This window comes from Engraulis encrasicolus, chromosome 3 (assembly GCF_034702125.1).
Source record: "Engraulis encrasicolus isolate BLACKSEA-1 chromosome 3, IST_EnEncr_1.0, whole genome shotgun sequence".
In the NCBI taxonomy this organism is placed as follows: domain Eukaryota; kingdom Metazoa; phylum Chordata; class Actinopteri; order Clupeiformes; family Engraulidae; genus Engraulis; species Engraulis encrasicolus.
The window spans coordinates 47842970-47856571 of record NC_085859.1 but is presented as its reverse complement, the minus strand read 5'-3'; the positions used below and the strand labels follow the sequence as shown (position 1 = coordinate 47856571).

Genomic DNA, 13602 nt, shown 5'->3' with positions numbered 1-13602 from the left:
TACACTTTACAGCAGAGTCCCTAATAGGGCTACACATATACAGTAGAGACACAGGTCACATATAATATTTCATTTCTGTGATAACGTGTACTAATAATTATAAATCATAATGTCCGTCCAAAGCATGTCCTTTTATGCTTCTTTATTGTACACACTAGCACAACTATACAACATGTGTCTTGTCTGTCTAATGTCTAATCCATGACTAATCAGTTACCTTATGTTCCGGTCTATATGTATTCTATAGGTAGACAATGGGTAGGTTATCCTTCTTGTGGCGTGGGGGTAGTGAAATTACATATATACTCAATTTCAATAACAACTTAGAATTTCTTAAAATAATTTAACTCTGTTACTTTACTTCTCTTAAAGGTTAAAGTTCAAATGCAAACAATTAACTAAAAAAACTCTTATGGCAATGTTTGTTTACAATGTTTTTTTGTTTTTTTTTTCTTCTAACTAGGAAGGTTGGGTAGACTGCCAAGCCTTCCAGTGTATATCCCAGAGCGTATTCTGACTCTTTCTTGAGGGATTACACTTCTAACTTGTAAAGTCTCTCAGATGAGCAGGAGCCTGTCTGGTGCGCGCAGATCTACGCAGCACAGGTGTCTGTTGAACTCCTGTCTCTGGCAAATGTTCAGCTGGAGGAGGAACCTGGGCTGACTCAGCAGGCTGCTCAGTCACTTCCCCTCCTACTGAAGTTGGAACGACCGGGTCTGCAGGCACGAACTCCACTGCTGGCGCTGGCAACTGCAGGCTGTCAGGCTCTCCTCTCTCCTCAGGACTGGACATGTCAGTTGATGATGCGTGACGCTTGCGAATCTGGTCGACGTGACGTCTCATCACGCGTCCATCTCCTGTCTGTACTGTATAAGATACAGGTCCAGTGTTCTCATCGACTACTGCTGGTATCCACTTGGGACCATGGCTGTAGTTACGCACGTATACATCATCTCCAGATGCAAAACTTCTCCACTTGCTGTGTGCGTCATGATGTTCTTTTTGTTTGAGTTGTTTCTTACGAATCTTTGACTTCACATCAGGCAGCAGAAGATCAAGTGTGGAACGAAGTCTTCTCTGCATGAGCATTTCAGCGGGAGACAAGCCAGTTGTACTTTGTGGTGTAATTCTGTAGTTGAACAGAAATCTGGCTATTTTTGTTTCCAGTGTATCTCCTTTAATTTTCTTGATTCCCTGTTTGAATGTCTGAACAGCTCTTTCCGCGAGACCGTTGGAGGCGGGGTGGAAAGGTGCGGATGTTTTGTGCTGTATTCCATTCTGCTTCAGGAATGTCTCAAACTCTTGGCTTGTAAAGCATGTTCCGTTGTCAGATACTAAAGTCTGGGGTAGACCATGTGTACTAAAGCACTGTCTTAGCTTCTCAATAGTCACCTGACTTGTTGCACTGTTTGTTTGGTATACATCAATCCATTTGGAATGTGCATCGACAATGATCAGGAACATCTTTCCAAGGAAGGGACCTGCATAATCGATATGCAGTCTGCTCCAGGGCGTTTCAGGCCACTCCCAAGGATGAAGCGGCGCCCCTGCAGGACACTTCATGTTTTCTCCACAGGTGAGGCAGGACTGAACTTCCCCCTCAACTTCAGAATCCATTCCTGGCCACCACACGTATGAGCGTGCTAAGCCTTTCATCCTGGACATGCCTGGGTGTGTGGAATGCAGTTGTTTCAGTATGATTTTCCTTCCTTTCTTCGGAATCACAACTCTCGACCCCCATAGAACACATCCATCTTTCACACTCAGTTCTAGCTTTCTCTTACTGTAGGGTCTGAATTCTGTATCCACCACCTTTGGCCATCCTTTCATGCACCAGAGTAACACTTGTGACAGTGTCTGGTCTTTGGCTGTCCACTGTTTCACCTGAGCTGTGGTGATAGGCGGATCTTCCATCACATCCAGCATAAGGACTTGTTCGTTGTCATCCTCTTCCTCTGTGTGTGGCAGAGGCAACCTGCTCAGTCCATCTGCGTTTCCATGGTCTTTTCCTGGTTTGTAAAGGATTTTGTATTCATACGCTCGTAGCAAGGTTGCCCACCGTTGCACTCTCGGCGAACACATTTGAGGAACTGGCTTCTTCTCATGGAAAAGCGATATCAGCGGTTTGTGGTCAGTGCTGATTGTGAACATTCGTCCGTAGATGTATTTGTGGAATCTTTTTATTCCGAACATGATGGCTAAGCCCTCTTTATCCAGTTGCGAGTATCGTTTCTCGGCTGGTGTCAGCGTGCGTGACATAAAACCTAGGGGTTTCTCACTGCCATCTTCCATGATATGGGACAATACGGCACCTACTCCGTATGGTGAGGCGTCGCATGCGAGTACCAATTCTCTGTCTGCTGAATAGTGACTCAGGACTTTGGCTGATTTCAGCATCTGCTTTGACAGTCGAAAAGCATCCTCCTGCTCTTTGTTCCAGGTCCACTGGGACTCTTTTCTCAGTAACTGGTGGAGTGGAGCTAAGCGTGTGGCTAGGTTAGGGAGAAACTTGTTATAGTAATTCAGTAGACCAAGGTAGGCTTTCAATTCAGTCACTGTGGTTGGCTGTGGAGCCTCTTCAATCGCTCTCACCTTGCTTTGCACTGGGTGCAGGCCTTCCGCATTGATAATGTGACCTAAATACTCCACCTCGTTCCTTAGGAATGCACACTTGCGTCTGTGAAGTCGCAATCCGGCTTCCTTCAATCTCCTCAGTACCTCATCCAGCGTGCTTAGATGCTCAGCTTCATCTTTCCCAGTCAAAAGGATGTCATCTAAATACACCGCTACTCTAGGCAAGCCCTGTAGCAAGCTTTCCATGGTTCTCTGGAAAATTGCTGGAGCAGATGACACTCCAAAGGCAAGCCTATTGTAGGTGAACAGGCCACGATGTGTGTTAACTGTTAAGTATTTCTTGGACTCTTCATCCATCACAATCTGCTGATAAGCATGACTTAAATCTAACTTGGAATACTGTTTCCCTCCTGCTAGTGTATTGAACAAATCTTCCACTCGGGGAATGGGGTATTGCTCTAGAGATGAGGCATTGTTGACTGTTAATTTATAATCGCCGCAGATCCTGACAGAGCCATCCGGCTTCAGGACAGGTACGATGGGTGCAGCCCACTCAGCATACTTTACTGGTGTTATGATGCCCTCTCTCTGCAGTCTCTCAAGCTCCTCTTCAACTTTTGCTCTCATGGCATACGGAACTGAGCGGGGTCTGTAGAACTTGGGACTAGCTTCAGCTGACACTCGAATTGTTGCTTTCATGCCTTTTAACATGCCTAACTCTTCTTTAAAAACATCTTCGTGCTTTGAAAGTACTTGCTGTAGCCCTTGTGCCTCTGTTCTCACATGTTTAATTTCATCCCACTTCAGCTTCAGTGTTTCCAGCCATGCTCTTCCTAGCAAACTAGGTCCAGTACCCTTCACTACCACTAGGGGCAATGTTTTCACTTGCTGGCCATAGATCACTTCCACATCTGCTACTCCTACAACTTTAATTTTCTCTCCAGTGTAAGATTTCAGTGTAAGCTTGGTTTCTTTCAGTTGTGGGCGCTTGTTCTCTTCCCACATTTCATTGAATTTTGTTTCATTCATTACACTCACATTACATCCAGTGTCAATCTCAAAGTTTACTTTCTTCCTGTTCACTTCCATTTTTACTTCAAATGGCTTAACTCTCCTGATTGAGGTTTCTGTTTTAATGCAAGCTAACAAGTATGTTTCTTCCTGCTCTGATGAACTATCATCCTTTTCCCTCTCACGCACCTTGTGTGCTTTCTGTGGGCGTGCGCGCCGCTCTTCTCTGATTGGTTTCTTTTCATCTGTGCGCGAGCTCCCTTTATTTTTATTTCGACAAGCTTTGGCGATGTGCCCTACTTTTCCACAAGCGTGACACTTTGCTTCTTTAAATTTACACTCGGCAGCACTGTGTTGCTTTCCGTGGCATCTGTAACACTCTTTCTTTTTCCAATCACCCTTTCTCTCCTTTCCCTCCGTTTTCACGCTGTTGCAAGCCAACGGTGCTTTGGCGTGAAGGTCTTGCACATTTTTACTGGCGGTCTCGGAGGCTACGGCCATTTCGAATGCCTTCTCGAACGTTAAATCTGGTTCGGACAATAAACGCCTTTGAATCCGATCATCATTGATGCCGCAAACGAGGCGATCTCGTAACATTTGCTGCAGTGTAGTGCCAAAGTTACAATCATGAGCTAGTCGTCTCAGCTCGGCTACATATGCACTCACAGTTTCACTAGGCTGACGGACACGAGAGTCAAATTTGTATCGCTGTACAATCTCGCTTGGCTTGGGATCGAAGTGGTCTTTCATTATGGTTACTATTTGGTCATACGTTTTAGTGCTGGGCTTATCTGGACTCACCAAGTTCCGTATGAGCTTGTATGTGGCTGGTCCCACAACGCTAATGAGGACAGCTCTTTGCTTATCTCCATCATCAATGCCATTAGCTTCGAAAAACTGATCCAGAATCTCGCAGTACTCTTCCCAAGTCTGCTCCTTCGAGTCAAATGCTGACAGATTCCCTACCGTCACATTCATCTTCGTTTCACGTGCTCCGGTCCTGTGTCCACCCTTTTGTTAGCACCTCTCGTCTTTCGTTCGCCACTCGTTCAATCCACCGTCATCCTCAGTCAAGCGCTGGTCATTTTCTTCCAATTATCCTCGTCGCCAATATGTGATAACGTGTACTAATAATTATAAATCATAATGTCCGTCCAAAGCATGTCCTTTTATGCTTCTTTATTGTACACACTAGCACAACTATACAACATGTGTCTTGTCTGTCTAATGTCTAATCCATGACTAATCAGTTACCTTATGTTCCGGTCTATATGTATTCTATAGGTAGACAATGGGTAGGTTATCCCTCTTGTGGCGTGGGGGTAGTACTACATATTAAATTACTAAGGATACTACACTTTCAGAAAGATGTAAATGCAAATGCATGGCACAAAATACTATCGACTCACAGATTCCACTGATTCTGTTTCTACAGGCCTTCTTTGGGGCACAGACTTCAATGGGCCTATCGAAAACGCTGTGGAACCCCATTGTAAATTTGACCAGCTCCAATCAGTTTTATTGTGGACATGGCAGTTCACATAACTCTGAATAAGAGATTTGCAATACAGTGAAGACTCTTAAACGAAATGTGATTGATACAGAAGGCCTACAGTAGGCCAGATGTTGACGGCGATGGCTTTACGTCAGCAGCCTGTTACAAATCTTTAGCTGTCCGAAGCATCAGTTCCACAAAAGCAGTATCCATGAATCAGAAATTTCCTTCAGGCGTGTTTTTCATGTCTGGAAAGTCATGGATTGTCATTGGTTTGTGGAGAACATTGGTGGCTGTATCAGATAACTGAAAACCAGGCTATAATAAATGTGACCAAGGGCAAAACAATTACAGCTTCTGCTCTGCTCCGGAATTATAACATATAGAATATACCAAAAGAGGTTCCCTGGAAAGATTTGTGGATGTCATATTTTGAGGGATTTTTCCAAGCACCATGGTGTGTTTTTCTGAGATCCGCCTGCTATTATCAGAGTAGTCCACCTTGTCTCCTGTCACAGTCACAGGTGAAAATCGTAGCTTACCTCTGAAGGCAACAGGACAAGAAGCTAGCCCTAATTAGAGACGGATTATGACAGTAAGGGCCAGACAATAAGAAAGCAATATGAGAACATAAATATAGACTAATAATGAAGTGTTTTTTTGTAGCACGGAGGTTTGGGCTTCAGGACCTCCTTGTCTCTTGAGCCCCTGGACCTGGGCCTGGGCCCGGTAGACCCCTGCAGTAACCTCTCCTTGGCACTGATGCATGCCACCTGCAGAGGGAGCTCACCAGTGGCTGCTGCTACTTAATGGGTATTTGTCAATGTGAAGTGTCCTGGCCTTTCTAGGACGAGTAACGACCATTTATCGTGGATTTCACCACGACTCGTCCAGTCCTGTTCCAAAGTGAAGCATGCTTCAAAATCTACCAAGTGCCACACTCTTAATTCATAGAATTTCCAAGGCTGCACTTGCTGTATCCTTACCGTGACAAAATACCCAGAGTCCTTCATGTTTCCACGCTCACGCTAGGCATTTTACTTACAGGTGTGGGAAAGCCAAGCGCAATTTGGTTGGTACCATATGTTGTTTTCCGAGATACTGTAAATAGCTTAAAATATCTCAACATAATTTGGTCATTGTTCATTCATTCGCCCAACTCTTTTGGAAGTTGTAGCCTACACACAACTAACCAATAAATATGCCCAGTCGGTGCATCAATGAGGAATGAACTGTGTTGTTGAGACAACCTAAAGTCTTTTCTGTTTTTTTTTTTCATCGGTGCACAACCAACATGGGAAAGATGATGGCATGGCTTCCACCTTAAAAGTGGAAATTACGAGGGTGTTGTATTAAAGTCCTTTCGTTGTCGTAGTAACGTAAAACACAACGGAGCCAAAGTTTATCCTGACAATTGTTGTTAGTGTGCATGTTTGAAAATGCCAAACGTGTGTCTTACCATTTTGTGATTCACATTTGGTGGGATAGTGTAATTTAAAAAATAGCGTCCGTTTCTGAGAGAAATGAACTACAATTTATCGCCGCTGATGAAAAGGTCAAAGGTTATCTCATGAAGTCCTTGAGGAGCATGTGTGTGATTTGGTTGATTGACTTAATAGTCTAGAGGTCCCACCTGCAGCTCAGCACATCGTGAGACAGCATGCCACTCACCATGAGAGGTGTGGAGAGAATAAATTGGCACCGGCTTCCTGATACCACCAGCGTGTTAAACTAGTGATGAGTATTTTTACTGCCAACCTTGCACCTGCAAATTGGTGTTTGGGGTTGTAACCCGAGATGAAGATGGAGCACATACTGTACATACACCGGAGGCAGTACAGTGTAGTGTGTTGCTTGACAGTCCTTTCCTCAGCAGATCATTCTCTTCTTTTTCAAAAAAATGTTGGGTGGCTTGTTGTCTTTATTTATGTGACAGGACAGTGAAGATATGGAGAGGGAGCGAGCAGGAGAGAGAGACGGGGGAAGGGTCGGCAAAGGACCCGGGCCGTAATGCAATCCGGGTCGTTGGCATAGTGGCTCAGTGCTCTACCATAAGGCCATGGTAGGGCCAACAGGTCATTCTCACTGTGGAGTTCAGTCAATACCAAAGTACCTTATGCCTGTCAAGCCAAGCATTCAAAGTATAGCCTAGTGCCGCTCTATTAGCAAAGGAACCAGCAGTGGACATTCAAACAGGGGTGCATTTCTCAAAAGAGAAGTTGTTAGCCCGTTAGCAACTTCGGTAGTTGCCAATGGGAAAATCCACTGAAAACAACAAAGTAGCTAATGTAGTAAGCAACTTTGGTTTCGAGAAATGCACCCCAGTTCAAACTACTTTACTGCATGTAGGCCAGCACAGTCATGTCGTGTCACTGCCACTGAGCTAAGCTCTTCCTAACGACTCGCTACACAGATTCAAACAGAAAAAAAAACTTGTTGCACAGATAGTGCTTTTATTGGCGGACGCATTTTGTGTCCTTTGGGTATAATCTCCCATGGTGTGGTGCTAAACCAAAAATATTTCCTACTGCCAAGCAGGTTTGTCTAGTGTACTAGGCTAGGCTTTGGAGAGCTGTGAGGGTTCAGGTGTTTCTCCAGGGCAAGACCACTCCAGGGGTGTATTTCTGGAAAACGTAGTTGTTAGCAGTTAGCAACTTCGGTAGTTTTCAATCAATTCATTTACACGGCTTCCATGTCAGCATGAACATAGTGCCAGTCAACATAGTCGAGCGCAGTCAACACTGCACCTGTTAACACATCAATATATCACCGATATTCTGCAACTCCAGCTATTGAAAAGATCAGAGCAGATTGACAAGAGATGTTCTGGGATCAATTTTGGAGCTTTTACATCGCCCTTAATTTGCAGCTAAGGCCATTCGGATCACAGCACCGACTGAGGGCTATGAGGGTCATGTTGCTGGATCAATTTTGTAGCATTTACATACATAGGTTTCTTGTATAGCCTACATAGGTTTCTTGTATAGCCTACATACATTCATGGCAGCCGAGGATTACTCTGCAACCTCTTATTGTTTGGCAACTGCTGTCACTCAAAAAATGTGCTCATGTGATTGGCTGTTTAACATCTTGCCCCTCCTCACAGCACAAATGTTTGTAAATGGGAAACATATATGCATCACGGCATGTGGTTTTTGTGCATCACGCCTCAACGTGAGGGACAACATGAATCTGAACTGATCGAACTTGGTCAAAATATGTCATTCATACAGGAGACAGTAAGTTAACAGAAATTGTATCAGATCAATTGGACTGCTCGACACACTGCTATTCAGCAGATTGACAACTTTGAAAGATACATACAAAAGCTTCATTTGAAAGCCAGCAGGTTTTCTGACTTGTTAGCATTTATAATAGCGGACAAGAGGAACCTAACTAGCTTGGTCTAGCTAGCACAGCAGGTTTAGCAGTGAGCACCACTTGCAAACTGGAGATTTCGTACGTGCTGTTCAAAATCAGCGACAGGAATGTATTGCCTATTCATACTGAATTTGACTCATCTGATGTGTTTTTTTGTGTCTGTCTGCACATAGGATTTCTATATGAATAATGTTTATGTCCTGGAGTGTACACGGGAATCATTTAGGAAGGTCTTTCGTTTTCCCCCCCAAAAGGTGCGGATTTGTTAGCCTGGTTTCTACCAGACCTCTGTGTGTGTTTTTAGCTATGGAGCCCCTAGGTGGCGCTCCAAACACACGCGCCGTAGTAGCAGTAGTAGTGGAACTCATGAAGCTGCGCAGAACTACAGGCCAGTCAAGAGCCAGGCAACGGATTTGTGTGTTTAAAGAGTCAAATGCTCGGATGGCCTGTTATTCGCATAGGCCACAGCAATACCACAACTAGTTACTAGTATAGTCATTACCACGATCATCCTCATGATCATCATTAGTCGGAGATGTCGACAACGAAACTAGAGAAAATGGAGAGAGGTGAGTGGTGGAAGGGAAAAAATCTCAAGACAGAGGAGATATCCCATTCATTATCCTTGTAGACCTTTTGAATTAGAAGCTTAAAAAAGTCAATACGCCTTTTTTTTTTTAAAGCCGATCAATTTACAAATGTCTGTGGAAATGACTACAGCAGGTCATATATCGACAGATGGGGGATGCATGGGGGCTGAATCGATCAGAACATGGTCTTCCAGAGCACTCCCCTTGGCTGGTGTACACCCACCCACACACACACACACACACACACACACACACACACACACACACACACACACACACACACACACACACACACACACTGGCTACACACACACACACACACACTACTGCTCTATGTGTGTGGGGAAACGTGCTCTAGCCAATTTGCTGCTACTTCTCAGAGTCCATATTAATGAGTGGTCTGCCAAGAGCCGTGTGGCACCATTAAAAATGTACAGCTTTGACAACTGGAGCGTTTCATGATGCATAATGCAGCCTCTGCATATGGTTACAGTACTGTACTGCACGCCCCAGCTGGACCACCATGTGTTAACACTGCGCAGTGGGAATGGTGCACTGTAAAAAAAATGCAGTGTTAATTCAACACTTAGAGAGTACTCTAGGACCAAATACACTCAACTACATCGACCTCAAGAGTTGAATTGACATTGCATTTTTTGTTGAGTGGGATTTTTCTTTGTCGACACGGGATGAGAATTCCCTATTATGGATAATGACTGTCGTGATGCCTGTTTAATTGTGGAGGATGATGCCTGTCAAATAAATGTTCAACACCCTGTTCTGTCAGCGGTGTGCACAAATACTACTGACTTGCATTGGGATGGTGGGATTTTAATGCGGACACAGCGTGTGAGAGTTCATGCGAGACAACTCATGCGAAAGTTTGCTCAGCGATGATGCTGCCAGCCAAACAAATATCAATTCTCTCATTTTTGTCGGCGGTTTGCAGCAACACAATTGACATGTTTTATTGTGGAATTGTGTAATGGACTTTTTCTTATTGGTTGGAGATGTCAAGCAAGAGATGAAATACATGCTAATTATGAGGTGGTGAGAGAGTGATAAGGGTTAATGCTACATTTCAACACATGCATTAATGAACGCTACTGACAAGTCTGAGTAGTATAATATTGATGACTGTGCATGATGAAGCACTAACTCCTCATTTAGAGTCAGTTAACCCTCATCAGTCAGCAGGTCTATATCCATGCTGGGCTTCATCATAATTTTAAATACTTGTAGGCTGTAGTTTTGCAGAATGTATTACCTCAGAAATTCTCTGCATTTTATTCACTAAAGACTCTCTTGCTGGTATGGGATTTTGAGGAAGGACCAACTTTTACACATGGCATAAATTGTACAGAGTTCTAAGGCTAAATTTCTTTTCAATTCTGATGAACAGTATCATATCCACACCAATTTATTTAATCAACTGGTAATTTATGGAATTAATGTAAATGTGGTATGTACCGTTTTCTTAACTACAATATTCTTGTCATCTATATCTAGAGAGAGAGAGAGAGAGAGAGAGAGAGAGAGAGAGAGAGAGAGAGAGAGAGAGAGAGAGAGAGAGAGAGAGAGAGATTATGATAGAATTTGGCAGTCGTCCTGAACACCTTATGTGTTAGGAATGGCGATGTATTATGTTCCCATGCAAGTGTCATTTCCAAAATTTGGAAATGTCAACTGCAGGCAATTTTTCTAGAGGAAAAGGTTTGCACTCCAAAGCCATCAATCTAAGATTTTGGGTTTGTTGATTCAGTGCTTTCTCTCTGACTGGTATAACATTGCAGAAGTGCTATAGCGGATTTTACATGGATTCAGCAAATTTCTCTACCTCCACGCTGGCACACAAGCATGAGGCTCGAGCGTGTGGGCCAAACCTAATTCGCAGATTCATGTGCAGGCGTAAGACTGTCAAGCTAAAGGGCGTTCCGCACAGAGAAAGAGGCAGAATGAAAAACAAGCTTGTATAACACAAGGTTTGACCTCTCAGGAAATGATGAGTGAGAGATGTCACGAATAGCCAAGGCACCCCCCTTGCAGTTGCATAATGCCAAGCAGAACAAGGGCCTATATATCGCTTTCCTGTTAGGGCTGTAACGATATTGGATCGAACCGAGAAATTGCGATACTCAGAATCACGATACTGTATTGTGATGTAAGGAGGCAGTATCGTGATATGCCCTTTCAAAGTTTTGTAATCCTTCAGTCCAGAAAACAACCATATGGATTCAATGTGATAGTGCTTCCACACTTCAAATGAGAGGCATTTCAGAAATCGTGGGGTGTATCGAACCGTAGGTCAAGAATTGTGATACGAACCGAATCGTGAGTTGAGTGTATCGTTACAGCCCTAGCATGCATGGAGGTCGGTCTTAATTGCATTAATTGGTCCAGCAAGCTTCGTTATGTCCCAGGGGGCCTAGAGAGTCATGTCCTTTGCAGTCTGCAGTGAGCATGCATGTGATCCTTCTCGAACACAAGGCCACGATTGTTCATTTTCAGGGGAGAGCTGTTATCTGTAATGTATGGAGAAGCTGTGTTTCCTATATACTGTACTTGCTGTTTCTCCAGAAATGAACTGTTATCAAGCATTTCTTTGGCTGACTTCATTGATGAAGTTCACTGCCACTTCAACAGCATTGCTAAACCCCAACCTGATCAAGAGGATTATTACGGTACAAATGCAGTAAACTAAACTATTAATGTGGAATGAGCTTTACTCAGCCATAATATACAAACAGTAACAAATGCCGTGTTAATTCACTATCATGAGAATAGCACTTGGAGAGTTGAATTGGAAGCTGTTTTGAGCATATATGGCTCCACAGTGCTAGTTCAACACTCAAAGAGTTGACTTGAACAACTCAAATATGACTGTATAGCTTTCTTTTTTTTGCCTTTTTTTGACAGGACAGGAGAGGCAGGAAACGAGTTGGATATGAGAGAGAGACAGGGCCGGAATCGAACCCGGATCGCCACCCAGTACCGTTAGGCCACAGCAGGGTCATCAGTACCGTATATTTTAACTGTCTTGAAATTGTAAAGGCCCAGGTCAAACTCTGCACACTTCATGTGTTTTCATGGTGCACCACCGCACCACATTCCTATAGGGAAGAACATTATACAGGAAGCGTCCTCATGTGTAACCCCTGAGATCTCATCATGGTCAAAATGGCTTGAAATATCTTATCATTCCAGCCATACTTCCTATAGCACCCAATAACAGATACATGTCAGCCCATATGAAAAAGAATTATATGATTCATATACTGCAAACATGCATGTTCCTTACATGAAATCGTATAGAAAAAATGTGCCAGATTTGCAAGAGTCACTTATACGTTTTCTAATATATGTCTATCATGATAGTCGATTATGGCCCCTTTTCGAAAAGAAATACTATATGGAACTTATACGCATGCCATATAACATGACTGCATGCAGTATAAATTCTTATAAGAGTTTGACATGCCAACAATGCATAATACTATATTATATTGACTAAAACATAGGAGAAAACTACTATATTCCTATAGTAATAATGCACGTTTTATGTTAAAATCATATTGAAGTCTTATTCAATTTACGTGTGGGACTCTGACCGCTACACCAAAGAGCCAGGCTCGTTGGCATGTTAGTCAGAACACACCCACAACCCTAGTGATGGTCACTCCATCACATTGCCTTCTCCTTCGGGAAGCGCACGCGTGCGCTTCACACACTCATGGTGTCCCTCACGCAACTGCCCATCATGCTTCTCCCATCCAATGTGCCCCATCATCAATGCTTCACCTATCACTGAGGTCCCTCACACGGGGGTAACCAATCCTGGGGGTCCCTCACATGGAATTATGGCTCACACACCATGGGTACGCTTCCGATGGCCTCACGGTACCATCCCACTTCTGACACCATTCATAGCGAAGGGGAGTAGAGTTGCCCAGCTGGGACTTGAACCCAGACCTTCTGGGGTAGTAAACCGGGGCTCTGACCGCTACACCAAAGAGCCAGGCTTGTTGGCATGTTAGTCAGAACATACCCACAACCCTAGTGATGGTCACTCCATCACACGTATGTTCCGTACATGTTCCGTAGTTGGATTTTACAGACTTCCTATATTAAGTTTATATGAAGTTTACAACTTGAAATGTAATATTCGTATATACATTTTATAAAGTTTATACATTTAATTATATGCAAACCTGATTTAATTTGTACATTTCTTAAACAGTTTCTGGCACCAATATTTATATGAATTCTGCACATTTGTCATATGAAGCATGAGACTTTAAATGTAATATTTGTATATAACACAGGCCTAGACAGTCTAAATAAGCTTCCCGGAAAAAAAAACAACCTAACGAAGAACTTCACTCATGATTTTTTATTTGTCTTTCTTGACTGTCACTTTGATTATATATAGGCCTATATTGCCTAAAGACAAATGTGTGTATGTGTGTGTGTGTGTGTGTGTGTGGGGGGGGGGGGGGGGGGGGGGGGGGGGGTCTGTCCCACATTGTCCCTCCGAAGCATACCCCTTGTCCC

At 43.5% G+C, this 13602-nt stretch overlaps 1 protein-coding gene across 1 annotated transcript; it reads right to left on the bottom strand.

Annotated features, from left to right (window-relative positions):
* Positions 1-184: 184 nt before the first annotated feature.
* On the bottom strand, positions 185-4867 carry LOC134445484 (uncharacterized protein K02A2.6-like). Its single transcript, XM_063194546.1, has one exon. It carries the CDS (start codon positions 4561-4563, stop codon positions 541-543), a length of 4023 nt encoding a protein of 1340 aa, XP_063050616.1. The 5' UTR covers positions 4564-4867; the 3' UTR covers positions 185-540.
* Between the last annotated feature and the right edge of the window lie 8735 nt (positions 4868-13602).

What these genes read in the sequence shown, in the direction of transcription:
- LOC134445484 (XM_063194546.1), bottom strand. Translation starts at nt 4,563, where the DNA reads ATGAATGTGACGGTAGGGAATCTGTCAGCATTTGACTCGAAGGAGCAG.